This window comes from Schistocerca serialis, chromosome 7 (genome assembly GCF_023864345.2).
Source record: "Schistocerca serialis cubense isolate TAMUIC-IGC-003099 chromosome 7, iqSchSeri2.2, whole genome shotgun sequence".
Taxonomy (NCBI): domain Eukaryota; kingdom Metazoa; phylum Arthropoda; class Insecta; order Orthoptera; family Acrididae; genus Schistocerca; species Schistocerca serialis.
In genome coordinates this window covers 330,662,646-330,679,069 of record NC_064644.1, presented here as the reverse complement: position 1 = coordinate 330,679,069, position 16,424 = coordinate 330,662,646, and the positions used below count along the sequence as shown (strand labels likewise).

Genomic DNA, 16,424 nt, shown 5'->3' with positions numbered 1-16,424 from the left:
TTAATAAGCTATGTTTTCACATAAAAAATTTTGAGGCATTCCTTTTCTGCGAGCCCTCGTACTGTAATCCACTTTTATCATTCTCCAAAGATCACGATTATTTTCATAAATGCTAACATACATACATTTTTTTTGGTCTGTGAAAACCACAAAATCGCGATTAGTTGTCCAAAAGTTGTTTTTATATAAAATAATAGCTATCAACTACCTTCTCATCGAATAGCAGCGTCTAACTGTTTTCAAATAATTATCTAAAAAACGATAACTCAGGATTTAGATATCGTAAAACCTAGATAAACAAAAGTTCTTTTCATTCTACTTCAGTAATAGCGAAGCGCTATTACGATGCCTGAAGTCTAGAACTTGTGCAACCAGTTGCAGTTGTTTACATCTGGAATATCCATCCAGACGCAACAATAGGTAAGGGAGTGTACCAGCTGCTACTCGTCGAAGCAGCTCTAAGTGAATGCAGGTTATACACTAAATAACAGAGTTATCGTTTACAGTTGGTTTCTCACGAATATCATCTTCGTAATTATTATTTGTATTTTCCGATACCCTTCACTTTTATTTATTTTTATGTTTAATTGAAAATATTGCAACGCATTTCGAGTATGTTCTACTCCTCTTCAGGCGTTTACACAAACAGAAAGTTATTAATTATAAATGAAAGTCTAAAAAAACTAAATTAACAAAGAACTTTTTGTTTATTGTTCGCTGCTGGTATGGCTGTTGAGGAATTATGGTGGATGGCGGAAGAATAATTTCTAGTCAATCACTGCCCCTCCTTCCTTCCGAATACCCCAACAGTCAAACCAGCAGCGAACAATGAAAATGTCCTGTGTTGATTTAGTTTAAGACTTTTACTTTTAACTAACAATTTCTCTGTATGTATAAACACCTGGAGTCGAGCAAAATATGCTCTAAACGCGTTGCAGTATGTTAAATTAAACATAAAAACAAATAAATGTGACGAGTAGAGGAAACTACAGATAAATAATTATTCTACAACGTCACGGTGCCCAAACGTGGCCAGTATGGTCACAAGTAAATATCTCCGCAGCCGTTAATACCTGCGAAAGAAAACTGCCACGTTGCAGTGGTGTCACCATTGCTGATTTCGTAGTTAACGTCACTGGAAACGCAGTGGACCCAGTTGGCCGAGTACTCGGGTAGTGATGGGATATATGCTTGTTGCGTGAACCATCCCGACATGATGGTATAAGAAAATCCTGGTTAAAGTATATCAAGGTTGCCAGATGGAGATATGAACCACATATCCCTCCAATAAGATCTTTCTTTTATGGGGACCCACAGTTATGTACAATTTGTTGAAAGAAATTTTCGCCATTTGACTGTTAATTGTTCAATTATTTTGCATAATGACTATTTTGGCTTTATAGCCGTCCTCGAAAGCACGCTGAAATGTTAAAATATGTATGACCAATCTGTGTTGTTTTTTTTTTTTACGATGGAATGTCACTGACAAGTTAGACTTTGTTTAACATTTCAACATGCACTTGAGAATGGCTATAAAGCCGAAATCGTGACTACATAAAATAAATGAACAATTAACAGTCAAATGGAGAAAATTTCGTTCAAAACGAGAACAGAGAAACTACACACACTGGTTCAGTAACAATGAGTTTAATATTACCAGCTTGAAAACATTAATTTCTTCTTGTTGAGGAGTAAACATTATAATAGTATCTCCCGAACGAGGTACATTGGTTACAGTGGAACTGGCAATAAATGCATTAGGTCATGCAGTTCCTCCCATGTTTATTTTCACCAACGCTTATTTACAGAGATTTGTTTATAAAAGGCGGACCACCGGAATCTGTCGGCGGAGGAAACACTTCAGGATGGATGACAGCTACGGAGTTCGTGAAATATATCATCATTTTATCAAACATACTAAATCATCACCTGCCGATCCGATTTTGTTGTTGCTCGACAATCACCAAACTCATACTGATGTGAGAGTGGTGGAAAAAGCAAAATCTAACTCAATTGTAATGCTGTCATTCCCGCCTCATTGTTCACACCGCCGACAGCCATTGGATGTTGGAGTAAATGCACCTTTCAAAAGCTATTGTGCAAAGGCTCAGGATAATTGGCTACGAGATAATCGTGGCAAGGCAACGTCGATATATGAGATCCCAGAAATTGTTAGATACGCGCTACCTCGTGCATTGACTCTCATAAACATAATGAGCGCTTTCAGAAATCTGGCATTTGGCCTTATGATCCCAAGGATTTTACAAAAAACGACTATGATCCACTGTATGTTACAGATCGCCATTTATCTTTAGTAAACGCAACAGATGTGGCTTAAGAATTTCACATATCATCATCACCAATAGGTCGGAAGCAGTATCAGAGACTGTTACTAGCAAGACGCTAATACATCTGACATTGTAAACACAGTACAGATGCAAGATAAATCTTTGATGTGTCAGGCCATCAGGGGATGTTAATCTGCCTGCATCTTCTGGTATCATGGAAGAACAACTCGGAAATCAAGTCCCTTTCTCTCCAGTAGCAGTACGTCCTTTTCCGAAGACACTGTCAAGGATTGGAACAAACAACAGACGTCTTAGGAAACCCGCTATTTTAATCGATATTCCAAAAGAGCAAAGCAAGAAAAAGAATGTGAACAACAATGAAAAAATGGAAAAAATAAGGGAAAAGAGAAAGGTAAAACAACACAAGCAAATAGAAAATTAAAAGGCAAAGGGAAGGAGAAGTCTGTTAAACAACAGGTTTCACAAACGAGTAGTGAAAGGTCTGAGAGCTAAAAATACAGTTTAGAGTATTATTGTCTAGTGTGCTGTGACAGTTACTCTAATTCACGTTCTGGGCTAAAATGGGTTCAGTGTCAAGAATGTAAGAACTGGGCCCATTCCTGATGTAGACAGAATCAAGCCTTATTAACCTACCTATGCCCGAACGGTGATTGTGATACGTCTTCTGATGATTAATCAATTATAAGTATTAGGTTCTCCGTGATTTCCCTAAATCACTCCAGGCAAATGCCGGGATGGTTCCTCTGAAAGGGCACGGCCGTCTTCCTTTCCCATCCTTCAGTAACCCGTTGAGACCGATGACCTCGCTGTCTGGTCTCCTTCCCCAAACAACACAACCCAACCCAACCCCCTCTTCTGCTAGTGCTGCCACCTGCCAACTGAGTGTATTCCAGTCTACATTGTCAAAACCTTTCTCTATTTCTACCAATGTTATAAACGTAGTATTGCCTTTCTTCCACCTGTCTTCTAAGACAAGTCGTAGGGTCTGTGCTGCCTCACATTTACCTATATATCTCCTAAACCAGTCTAATATTTCCAAATGTTGGCTTTGCTAGTTTTCCAGTCTTCTGTAAATAATTCGTGTCAGTGCTTTGCAGCCTCGAATTACTAAACTGATCGTGCCGCAATATTGTGTATGGTGGCAGTCTTTCGCCTCCATACATGTAATATACCAGTTCGTTCTCATATTTTATTCGATATGAGATCATGTTTTATGATGAGTGACTGGGTAACTGATCATTTCTTTGGCTGATACTGGACACCACCATGTACTGATATTTTCTGTAGTGTTGCATGCCTCGGAATTAATTTGAGCTGAATGCTGACAGTAGGGAGAGGTGGACATTATACTTTCTTGTGAAAGTGACGATTCGCAGGTTAGGAAAGATGTCGTGTCGTGTTGAAATGAGAGGTCTATTTTTACTACGCTAAAAAGGTAAGAGTGGAGGTGGCGGCGTTACAACCCTGATAGCAGCCTCCCCGTAGCGAGGCTGGTGATCGGATACGAGACGCACTCCCGCCACTAAAAGAATCGGTGGCAACAAGAGGTGCTGCTAGCCAGAGCTGGAGAGCGATAGTTTCTTACAAGAGGAGGAGACATCCTTTTAGTACAAAAGTCACGAACGGAGATTGCGAGTTGACTCTTCTCAAATCTTCTCACGGGGGACAGCAATCCACGTTTTCCACCAAAAAGTAGAGAAGCGATAGTAATTTTCGGAGTCCTTAGAATTTTACAATGTTCCAGAACAGTGTCCTATACAGAGGATGAACTGCTGGCTATTGGCTACGTGACTCATGTAGTTGGAGGCACTGCTTTTGTAACATGCATGGTAGGGCAGTTGATAGAATATCGGTAGGTCGATATGTCGGTACCTTTCCCAAGAGATATCGGTATATAACGGCGATACATTTTCATCGATGTATCGATATCTAAATGGCAATATCAAGTGCCGATATTTATATTTTACACTATAGTTTTGTCTCTACTTTCGGTAAATACAATGAAACTGTTCTTTTGAAATTGTGGTATAACAAAGTGAACGAAACTTACTACTTTTTGAGTTCCCAACATGTCTAGTCGTTTTCTTTGACTGTATGAAACAAGTGTAGATGCCAGAAAGAAGAATTCCCATTGAACTGGGGAGATGGCGGTATGAATAGTTTAACAAGGTTTCCGCTGTGGAGAAATAGCACACCAGTTGCGTTAGAAAGCAATTTTTAACGCGACTAGTGTGCTATTTCTTCACATCGGCATTCTACATAACACTTGCTGAAAAAGTTAACCATAATCTAAATGACAATATCGTTTTTTGCGGCGGGCGGAAACGTGTGAAGGGATATGCTGACTTAATCGGCGCTCGGCACTACCAACAGAAACTGGAACGTTTAACTTCACCACGCAATTCTAGCTAGCGTTAAGAGTTGCTAGATCGCTGGCGTTAGCAGATACGAGCGGTACGTCGACGTGTATTTTCGTCGATAAATCGATACTTCCTCCGATATATCGATGACCGATAACAATACCTCTTTTAAATTTCAATATGTCAGATTCCCGATATCTTGAAAAATAGCAGTGCCCCTAGTGCATAGGGATTCGTTGCAGCCGGCCGAAGTGGCCGTGCGGTTAAAGGCGCTGCAGTCTGGAACCGCAAGACCGCTACGGTCGCAGGTTCGAATCCTGCCTCGGGCATGGATGTTTGTGATGTCCTTAGGTTAGTTAGGTTTAACTAGTTCTAAGTTCTAGGGGACTAATGACCTCAGCAGTTGAGTCCCATAGTGCTCAGAGCCATTTGAACCATTTTTGATTCGTTGCAGGAAGTGCACACGTAGACTTATCGAGCCTTGCTGGAAACCAGCATATGGCTTGTAAAGGGACTCTCCTGCGGATGTCGATAGAGGATACAAAGCATGGGAAGTGACCTAGAGACTTCGTTGACAAGAACGTCAGTGAAGAGCTTCACTGTCAGAAGCTGCAAAGTGTCGATTTCGCTACTGGGAAAGGGTTAACTCATATGTCCGTTATCAGAGTGACATTCTTTGCTTTTCTATAGAGTCTCAGGCATACTGAAGTGCCTCTTTACCAACAAATACTTGAACTGACTTTCTGTTCTGGCTTATGAGCAAACTGAAATCTCGAGTCGTGTTCTATGTCGTACCGAAGTAATTTCATCGTCAGGAGTTTTCGGACGGCATATTACGTCCGCTGTGTACACAAAATTTATAGGTATGTAAAGTACGTTTCCTGCACGGAGACCAACGGCATCGAGCAGATCGACACTACAGTCTCCGAGCACTGTAATCGGTGATATGCGCACCACGGCTAGGCAGATAGGGAAACAAACACAGCAAGCGTGTTGACTTCCATTTGCTTGCTCCATGAGCTCTTTACTGTCAGTGCCAGTCAGAGTTGAGGTTTTTTCTTTCTCGGGGCTACTCAGAATCAGCCAACCTAGTGTGTCTGTCTAAAAATAGGCCATCCTAGCCTCAAAGCTAGAGTAAGTAGGGTTTAACTTTCTGTGCTGATTTTATACATTTTCATTTTTCTGTTTGAAAATTAATTTGACGTATCTCTCTGCGCTCATTCTAGTAGGATATCTGTTCAACATTATAGGCCTAATTAGCTAGAGTAGAACAACATGACGACTAAAGACCTCATCTAATGTATTCCTCTAGGTGTAGGTTATCAATGGCAGAGCTGTTTATTTAAATGCATGATATTTCACAGGCCGGCCGGAGTGGCCGAGCGGTTCTAGGCGCTACAGACTGGAACCGCGCGACCGCTACGGACGCAGGTTCGAATCCTGCCTCGGGCGTGGATGTGTGTGATGTCCTTATGTTAGTTACGTTTAAGTAGTTCTAAGTTCTATGGGACTGATGACCTCAGAATTAAAGTCCCATAGTGCTCAGAGCCACTTTGATATTTCACAGCATTAGGCAATCACACATACACACGCCAAATATACACTACTACAACTGTGGTTTTACAATTCACAACTGTCAGTACCTGCTTTCCTTGCAATACGAATTGTTACACTTTATTGAAGTCTGAAGATATTTCGCCAGTCTCATAAATCTTGCACAGCAGCTGGAATAGTTTCGTCATGGCATGCTTTCACAAGGATTTCAGTACTTCTGAGGGAATGCTGTCTACACCACGGACCTTGTTTCCACTTAGGTCTTGCAGTTCTCTATCAATTTCTTCTCGCATTACCTTATCTACCATCTCATGTTCACCAGTTTCCCTTCTTTTGCTATAATACTGTCCTCGATAATATGTAGGTAAGAATTAATATTGGAACGTTTCGACCTGAAGATGTAGCGCAGTGGATGACACTCCGGCCTCTCATTTGGGAGGGTAGTGATTCAAATCCCTGTCCGTTCACATAGGTAGGTTTTCCATGACTTTTGCCGGAATCTTTAAAGGCAAATTCGGAATGGTATGTTTCCTTCACCATCCATTCCCAATTAGAACTTGTGATCCGTATGTAATGACCTCCTACAAGGAGCCATATAGCAATCAGATTTTTATAATTTTTTTATTAATCGTATGTGAAGTTCCGAACTCAAATATCAATAACACAAGGCAGTTCGATGCTACTCTCAAAAATTTTCGAGGAAATATACTTTGAAGCTTTCCGAACATCTTTAATACCCTAAAACGAGGATGGGCCTCCGGCAGCCTCGGCCTGAGATTGGCTTCAATCCGGCCGGCGGAAGGAATTCCTGACAGACAGAGCGAGGCGCTCGCACAGCGGGATGTTAAACCATAATCTCACTTTTTCCTTGCTTGGGAGTTTTGACACACTTGCACGCCTTCCAAATACGCACAGCGGGATGTTAAACCATAATCTCACTTTTTCCTTGCTTCGGAGTTTTGTCACTCTTGTACGCCTTCCAAATACCAAAAGAAAGATTTTTATTTCGAAGTGTAATTTTGGGAGAAAAATGTGCCTTCTAACCTATTCCAGAACTAAATTAGAGGACAGCAATTTCAAAAAGCGACGTACAGTGTCTTACATTGCGGGTGTGATGTTCTGTCCCTCTCCAACAACAGTGCGGGGATTACACACTGCTATCGTCCTTACCGTCTTCGTTCCAGGCGCCTTCCACCTGGTAAGATGCTGTGCCTGCTCCGAAGATAAAGTCCGCGGGCAGCTGGTTCAGAGCCCGGGAGCTGCTCTGTGGGAGAGCCAGGGCCCCGACGCCCAGGATCACCAGCAGAGACAGCGTGTGGCCGGGAGACATGTTGGTAGGAGACACTTTCTCCCTGTCTGTCAGTCGCTTTTATAAGGAGTGATCACAGTCTTATCAGCTTACGAGGCATGTAATGTGACTCCATCAAACGGTACAGCGTGTGTTATCTTGCCTTATATCAGCATAATCAAAGCACGAGGTGAACAAGCTGATAATAATCCGTCTCAGGCACTCAGAAATTTTTTCAAGGGATCCATTTCCTCTACACTGAAACTGGTAATTGTGTAAATGGACTACGTTATAGGATTTGTGAACTCACAGTTGTTATTGTGATCTTCAGTCCAGAGACTGGTTTGATGCAGCTCTCCATGCTACTCTATCCTGTGCAAGCTTCTTCATCTCCCAGTACCTACTGCAATCTACATCCTTCTGAATCTGCTTAGTGTATTCATCTCTTGGTCTCCCTCTACGATTTTTACCCTCCACGCTGCCCCCCAATACTAAATTGGTGATCCCTTGATGCCTCAGAATATATCCTACCAACCGATCCCTTCTTATAGTCAAGTTGTGCCAAAAATTTCTCTTCTCCCCAATTCTATTCAGGACCTCCTCATTACTTATGTGATCTCGCGCCCTCACATGGCGCGCCGGAATGCCTTGTTTTACTTCAGTGTGACTGAGTTGTGGTAACACACGGTGTCTTCTTTCTGGAGTCCAGAAAACATACACAGGGATGTGGGACAATCGAGATTCTCAGTTGTAGCGATACGGCACACAACATAAAGTGACGTGTGTTTTTGTATGTTCCATAACTGCAATTGGCGAGCATTGGTAGTTGTCAGAATTTTCACTAACCAACATACACTGCAGTGGTGTTCACAAGCATCGGTGAAGTAGATGTCTATCGTTGTGAAGAATCACAGTGAGATGCTGAGCAATCTTATCGTGTCATCGCTGTATTTAAATCCATTTTTATGGCATGGCCACCGTGTTACCTGAGTGTGTCATGCTTTTGTGGTATTTGAAAATACGGCAAAGCTTTTGCGAAATTTTACTGACAATAACTCATTTAACCTTTGCTAGCTTATGTATTTTGCTTGTAGATTCAATAGTTGGTAGCATATCTGTATATACTGTCTTGTCCTGCCTGGGTCACTGTGGAGATAATCGTAGCAGTGGACTGTAGATCACACTAGTGGTCCATTCTGCGTGTGTGGCTGTTTTAATCTTCTGATGGCAGAAACAGTATTTTTTATCTATATAATTTATACCTGTACCTTAGGATGCAGTTTACCTCGTATATCATTATTGCCCTCTTTGGGGATCAGATTACTTTATTACTGTGGAGCAAATAATAATTTATTACGTCATTTTTTATCTGAAGTAAATCACTGCAAGGTGCTGAGTGCAGGAGTTTGCTGCATTCCTATGAGCTCTGACACTGTAAACTGTTGTTTAATTAAGAGCCCACGCTTGCAAAACTCCCAGTCACACTCCTCACCCATCCAAATCCTTCACCATGAAAGTAGGAGAAGGTAATTTAGAACTCCGAAGTCGATAATTTATTTTGTGGTTAACGTATTTTTTGTTTTCAGATTAGGACTAGAATTTATGCTGTAAGTTCAAAATGTAGAAAAGTTTAAAATATTGCGTAAGAGAATGAGACACTGTAAAGGAATAACACTGCAGTTGTTATTGTCCAGTGTTGCAAAATGCTAAAGACGTGGACACACTAAAGAGGAGTGTCCCTTATCCGCTGACAAAAGTTTTCCATGTAGGCATCAGGAGATAGCGATGTGAGAGATATCTATTATCAGACACAGGAAGCAGACGATGTTTTGAGTACTTTGATAAGGCGATTTAATTTCAGTTGTTGCCTGGGAACGGAAGTGCCCCCTCTACACAAAACAGGTTATTCATCAATAATACGATACGCCGTATTATAACCAATTTCTCGTGTAGAGAAACCACTACTCGAACGCTGTTCGCGTGCCAACAGTCCCGGTGACAGAATCAGGCGCTTTTTCTATCATAATTTTCTCAGTTTTCTGAAGAAATGTTGAGAGTATTGACGACATCATACTTTTAAACGTTTCCCTCCTCCTACACTGTTACGTTTTCTATTGTCTCCTACGATGATTCATTTCTTATTATTTCAAATAAACGGCACTGTTGTAAAACGATTTTTACTGTGATTTGGCACTGCTTACAATACATGCAACCACATTCGGCAAACCACAGTGAGGTGCGTGGCAGAGGATACCTCCCTTTGTACCATGTACTAAGTTTTCATCTTTCGTTCGCGTATGAAGTGCGGGACACGTGATTAATAAATGCTTTGAATGCTTAAATTATATTTCTTGTCGTTCATTAAAGTGATAAGGAGTAGGCTGTAGTTTACTCTTACTCTCTTAATACTGGTTCCTGAAACTTTGTAAGCAGACTTCCTCGGAACACTTCGCGTCTCTCATTAGGTGTTTGCCAGTTCAGCTTCATTTCTGTGTCGCACTGTGTTTAATCAGACAAACCCCTGACCATTTGTGCTGCCCTTCTACATACTTGTTCAAACTCTTCTATTAGTCGTATTGGGGTGCGTCCCACATACAAGAGCAGTATTCTAGGATGAGTTCAACAAATTTTTTATAAGGATTCCACATAGTAGACTGACTGCTTTTTCCCAATATCCTACCAATGAACCTTTACTATCCTCAACAATGATGGATATCGGCCACAGCTCTGGGATGTTCCACCTTGTAATCAATTATCACCACCAGTGGGGCTCTGTTATGTGGCAATTTATTCCCAAAATGTCTTGTAACCTGTTTCATAACTTAATATGCAGATCCCAAAAGGTAGTCAAGTCAAATCACTAATGCTGCACTAAAACTGCAAGCAATATTCACTACTGCCAATGGCTGAACTACTAGTTATTATTTCTGTATCTTCTTTCTTCATAGTAAAATGAGGGAGTCTTGTCATTTCGGCAGCTTTGGAGCTTTTAGCTGGCTCACAAGAGGGAAGCTTTATTTAGGAGAAAAGTAGTCATAAAGCTCTTTTTAGCTGAAAGCCATTCACCACTCATCTAGAGAGCAGAGTTGGACAGTCTGCTGACCCTTTCCAGCAGAGACGTCAGGTGAAGCTGCGCAGTGTGCCATAAAACTGCACTGTGCAAGAAACAAAACGGAATCCTCTTTTAGCTAAGATAAGAATCTGAAACATAGGATAAAACATAATACTTCGAAGCATGAGGGCACCCGTTAAGCCCAGGTTTGATCATCGGGAATGTCTGTTCAATTTTTAGTAACGGGTACTTTGGTTGGCTCAGTCATTATTTCAGAGCGAGTTCCCATGTGATTGCACGTCCATGCCGTTTGGTTGCCATTACTGAAAATATGCCATGCACTAAGAAAGATTTTCTGCCTTCTTCTCCCCGCTATGGGAGAGACCTCACTGGTTACCCACGCCGCAGTCTTTAAGAAATTGTTAAACTTGTTTTTAAATAATAACTGGTGAGAACTCAAAAGGTTTGCCGCAACTGACTGACGTGATTTCGATAAAGGAATCCACCGTTCTAGAAAAGCTTGTGAACCAGATTACGACATCCAACCACGGAGACTGAACAGTCGACGGAGCTGCAGAGGCCAGGTAGCGTCCGACGAGGAATCAGCTGGTCGGCAGCAGGCAGCAGCGTTGTAGTGGAATGGATTTCCGTCTGTAGCTCTAACTCGACGTGAACTCACTCTGCACGGCGGTGCATGGGCCTAAATACTGTTGCAAGCCAGGATATGGCAGGAACTATTTTACAATGCAGAAGGTCCATCCTGGTTCGCAACCCGTGGTGGCGCTGCTGCAAATCTGTTTTCTGGTGCAGAGCGGTTCTAGGCAACCCGCAACGTTACTGTGCCAGATGGATTGCCGGCCGTACAGGCAAACGCCGCAACACGTCACCGATGCTGGTGGAACCAACAAAGTTTCGTAGAGAAAAGAACATTCTGCTTTGAGTCTGCCGCAAACAACACTTCTCCAGGGCTTGAGGCAGTATGAGGGCTCTTAGAGTTACATACCGAGACGTATCTGACTTAGAGCAGAATGCGGAAGCTGAGCTGAACTTAAAATTTTCAGCCACCACTGCAGCCGTCTTGCACACTTGCACAGCTTAAGGCTGGTAAGAAGGAGCTATCGTTCCAGCCACTGAGACGAGGTGAATGTGATGTGCATTAATTTGCATAAAGATTTTGTTTCAGAGATCTAGTTTTCACAGCCAGCTAGTTGCACCCGTCATGTGCTTAGGCGAGACTGTTGGTGTTTGCTCATGTTTTTCTGGGGATCTTTCTTTGAATCACCAATCTTTTCCGCAATCATTGGCCGTATTCATGGCACTGTTTCATATCATTGTTTCATGCATCCGAACGCCTGCACCCAGGCCATAGTTCGTACTTGCAGTCCGTTGTCCACTTGTTAAGTTATTGTATTCTTGATTAGTGAGTAAATGGTGTTTTTTTTTAATATGCAACAATGCAGAGATAGCAGCCATTCGTTTCCTTTCATATTTTGTGGATCGCGTAACTAATATCCCCGTGTGAGGTCAGGTACCTATACTTTCTTGCTTAATTTGGTCACCCGTAGTAATTTCAACTTAATAAGCTGTTATCTGTTGTGCGACTCTGTTCCCTTTAAATGTTCATGATCTTTTGGGGGTCTTACTATCCATGTAGGTCACAACGGATAAGATCTGTAGAATCTCAGGGGTATCCTAAACAGATCAACCTATACCTCATAGTGCTCAGCACGCCACGAGAACCGACCCTCTCTCTCAGGACCAAGGCCACACTGGCAGTACCTAGTTCAATCTTGTATAGTGCATTTCATTATGCCAGTCACACCTTTCAGCTGTTCGGGTAATGACTGTTACGGATATCGCTGTTCTTGTTCCCAGATCTGTGAGAATATGTAGACAAGAATTGCAGCAGCTGTTGCTAGCTGGCAAGCACACCGTCCCTATAGCAACCGAGCTGTTGATTTGTTGTCAGATGGTCCAACGTCGCTTGTTAAATCTGCCTGCACTGCGGTAATACACAGCACACCCAAGGGGATTTCTCTACCTGTCGGTTTCTGTGGTTTGTGGCGAGAGAATAACTAGAAGCAGTGTACTGGTGTAAGGATTTCTCTGCTCTTTTGTACAAATAGCTGTTATTTTCGTAATTCACAGCACAGCAGTTCTACCAGGTCGTGGGGAGCCACCAGCCGCAGGCCCGCGTCTGCCATCGCAGAGCCAGCTTCCTGCACCAAGTCTAACCTCCGACACAACGTGATGGCGCGCATCCGAATACGAAGCAGTCTGTCTTGGAACTTATCGTTGGAACTGGCTATCCTTTAAGACATAGCTGCAGATAGTTGGATAATACGACGGGCGTTCAGAAAGTAAGCTCCGATCGGTCGCGAAATGAAAACGACTATGAAAATCCGATAAAGCTTTGCACAGATGTGTTGGGTAGTGTCTCTAGTATAACCCCAGTTAGCATCACGTCGCTCTTCTCATTTCTGAGCTCGCAGTGAGTGCGTCAAGATGTCTAGAAAATAGTGTCTGCCGCCAAGTACGAGGGCCTGGTGAGAAATTTCGCCTGAAGCTATGCAGCTAACATAACATAACTGTCGTGCTGTTTCTTCTTCAAGACAATTCTCAGCCGCATTCTGCAGGGGCAATGAAGATGCTCCTGCATCGTTTTCAAATGGAAATGTGAGATTACCCACAATACAGTCCGCAATTGTCTCCCCCTGAGTTTCATCTCTGGTCACATGAACCGCTGTCTTTGAAGACAACATTTTGACACAGACAACGAGGTGTAGGCCAGCGTGGAGAATTGGCGGAAAGCACTGGCGGCTGCCTTCTATGATGAGGCTATTGAAAAGTTGGTACAATGCTATGACAAAAGTCTAAGTCAGAACAGCGACTACGTAGAGAAGTAGCTGAAAGGTGTAGCTAATTGTTACAAGTAAAACATTTCTGATGTTCACTGTGGTTTCAATTTGGCAATCAATCGGATCTTACTTTCTGAACAGGCCGCGTATGTTTTACAGGCACGTAAAAAACAAACACCCAGACTGTGAATTTGTCCAATGATACCTGGTGGTATGAACTGCAATGTCACACACTTTTCAGGAGGGATAGCTTGCTCTAAAGGAATATGAGTTCTATACGCAAAGCAGGAATCAACCAAAGACAAGTTATTTTGCCAGCTAATGGCTAAAACCAGTGCACATACCATAGTTGTAGTTGCCTTACGCACATTTTCCCTCTCTTTCTTTCTGTGACGTAAATATTCTCCATTGCCATTGCAAGATCACGCTGACGAGAAACAATCATAGGGGGCAGTACACCTCCAGCTTCTCGCAGCACAATAAATAACCTTCCCACCAATTTACCATCCAGATTAACAGTCGGCATAATTGCATACGAATGCGTTAAGGCATTGATGTTAGTTGATCTTGATACAACTCCCTTTGCACTTCGTATTTCCATTCTTAGTTTCATATGAAAATCCTCTTCAAATCCCGATTGGTCGAACACAGATTCCTTACTGAACTATGGGTAAGTTTTTATCTCATCTATAAATTTTCGGGCCGATTCCTGTTTGCTGCGCATCGTCAAGTTGACGCTTTGTTTGAAATGTCGTTATCTTACGTCTTTCAATGCAGAAACACTGTGTGAAGTTATGGAACCATGCACCGCTTCCCTTGAAATCACTGTAACCTGTGTCGCACACAATTCGATGTGCATAACGTGGTAGGTCACTATCATGCACATCCCGAAAGCTGTATCCAGCATCCTTAAAAGTTGCAAGCACCAGTTTTTGTAACAAGTGCGCCTTGTCCTCCCTTGAATGTCTGTAGTATTTCTTATGTAATACATGGTCATATTGCTGCGGACTTATTCTGTTTAGTAACCTTTTTTTTCTTTCTGTGGTGCGGATGACCTTCCATGTACGGAATTACGTTTAGCACCCGCTCCTTGTCCAACCACTGTCGTTTAATACCTTCACTGCAGACAGGATTTGTGGCTCCCTGTCCGGCAAGGATATTGAACTACTCGTACATGCCTCGACACTTGTTTCTGTATCGTCATCATTATTCTCATTGCGCACATAGTCGAGCGTATGCGACGCCACCCATTCCACTGACTTATCTTGCAGAAGCACGAATATTTCATCTGCCACTTCTTTCTCACTCTGCGTAATTCCTTGGGTTCCTTTGTAACGAAATATCAACTTCGAAAACTATTGGTGTCCACACAACGCAGTGTTTGCTTTGTTTAATGTTACCATTGCTCTGCTTTGTATCGACACCACTAGCACTGTAGCACTATAGTGAGTTACTCGTCGACTATGCAGTCCAGCTACGCTCCGCAGCCCTCTGCTGTACTCACCAGCAAATACCTCCAGTGCTGCCCCCTGTTGCCATCAGTAGTCAATATTGTGGTTGCGTGGTAGGCAATATGTGGAGTGTCGAATGCCGTAAACGTTATTCGCCTTTTGCTACCTCGCACTCAAGGGGTTTCTTGTCAGTATCAAGGGAGGGCATAATATTATTGTAACGTCCCTCTATCGAACACCATATTGTCTTCCTGATGCAACGGAAAACTTCACAGAAAACCTCAGAACACTTGTACATTGCTTCTCTAATCATACCATTATCATCCAACAATTATTGGGAAAATTACAGTTTTGTTAGTGGGGGGCGTGATAAGACATCCCGTGAAACATTACCAGACGTCTTCTCCGAAAACTACCTAGCACAGATAGAGCAGAACTCCCCTCGTGATGGAGATACATTAGATCTAATGACAACAAACTGACCTGACCTCTTTGAGGAAGTCCACATCCAAACTGGTATCAGTGGCCATGAGTCTGTTATAGAAACAATGGTATCAAAACACTAAGGGCAACTAAAACAAGCAGGAAGATTTACATGCTCAGCAAATTAGACAGGAAGCAGTAACGTCACATCTCAATGAGGATTTGAAGCTTTTAGATCAGGACAGAAGCATGTGGAGGAAATATGGCTCAAATTCAAAAGAATTGTGGTCTATGCACTGATAGATATATACCCAGTAGAACAGTTCGTAATGGGAGATATTCTGCATGGTATATAATCATTGTAAAGAAACTTTTAAATAAACAGAGACTACTGCATTATAAGTATGAAACAAATCAGAGGACTATTGATAGAGAAAGGCTGAATTATATGTGTTTGGCAGTCAACAGAGCAATGCGTGAAGCCTTGAACGACTACTGTTGTAGGAAACTGTCAAATGATATTTCGCAAAACACAAAGAGATTCTGGTCATATGTAAAGGCTGTCAGTGGCACCAAAGTTAGTGTTCAGTCACTCATGGAGGAAAGAAGAACTGAAACAGAGTAGGAAAACAAAAGCAGGTATGTTTTTCAAATGCTCTTTTACAGTAGAAAATCCTGGAGTATTGCCATAATTTAATTCTCGTATCACTAAAAAGATGAGTGATATAGATAGTAGCGTCAGTGGTGTTGATAAACAGCTAAATCGTTAAAACTGATCAAAACCCCAGGGCCTGATAGAATACCTATCAGATTCTACACCCACTTCGCAGCTGAGTTAGCCCCTCTCTTAAATATAATCTATCGTAGTCTATGCTCAGTAACTGGAAGAAAGCACGGGTCACGCCGTCTACAAGAAGAACAGCAAAAATGATCCACAAAACTACCGCCCAATATTCTTGATATCCGTGTATTATAATCTTAGAACATGTTCAAAGTTCAAACATAATGATGAACCTCGAACAGAGAGACCTACATGCCAGCCAGCATAGATTTCTAAAATATAGACCATGTGAAACTAGGCACCCTCTTTTCTCATATGGCATTCTGAAAGCTGTTGATCAAAGCAGTC

At 42.2% G+C, this 16,424-nt stretch overlaps 1 protein-coding gene across 1 annotated transcript in view; it reads right to left on the bottom strand.

The window, feature by feature from the left end:
* The window catches only part of LOC126413050 (myrosinase 1-like), an 83,688-nt gene extending 76,135 nt beyond the window's left edge, over positions 1 to 7,553 (bottom strand). The window contains exon 1 of the mRNA XM_050082947.1: positions 7,394 to 7,553. Within this exon, the coding sequence (XP_049938904.1) occupies positions 7,394 to 7,553 (160 nt within the window). The remainder of the gene's footprint in view (positions 1 to 7,393) is intronic.
* Between the last annotated feature and the right edge of the window lie 8,871 nt (positions 7,554 to 16,424).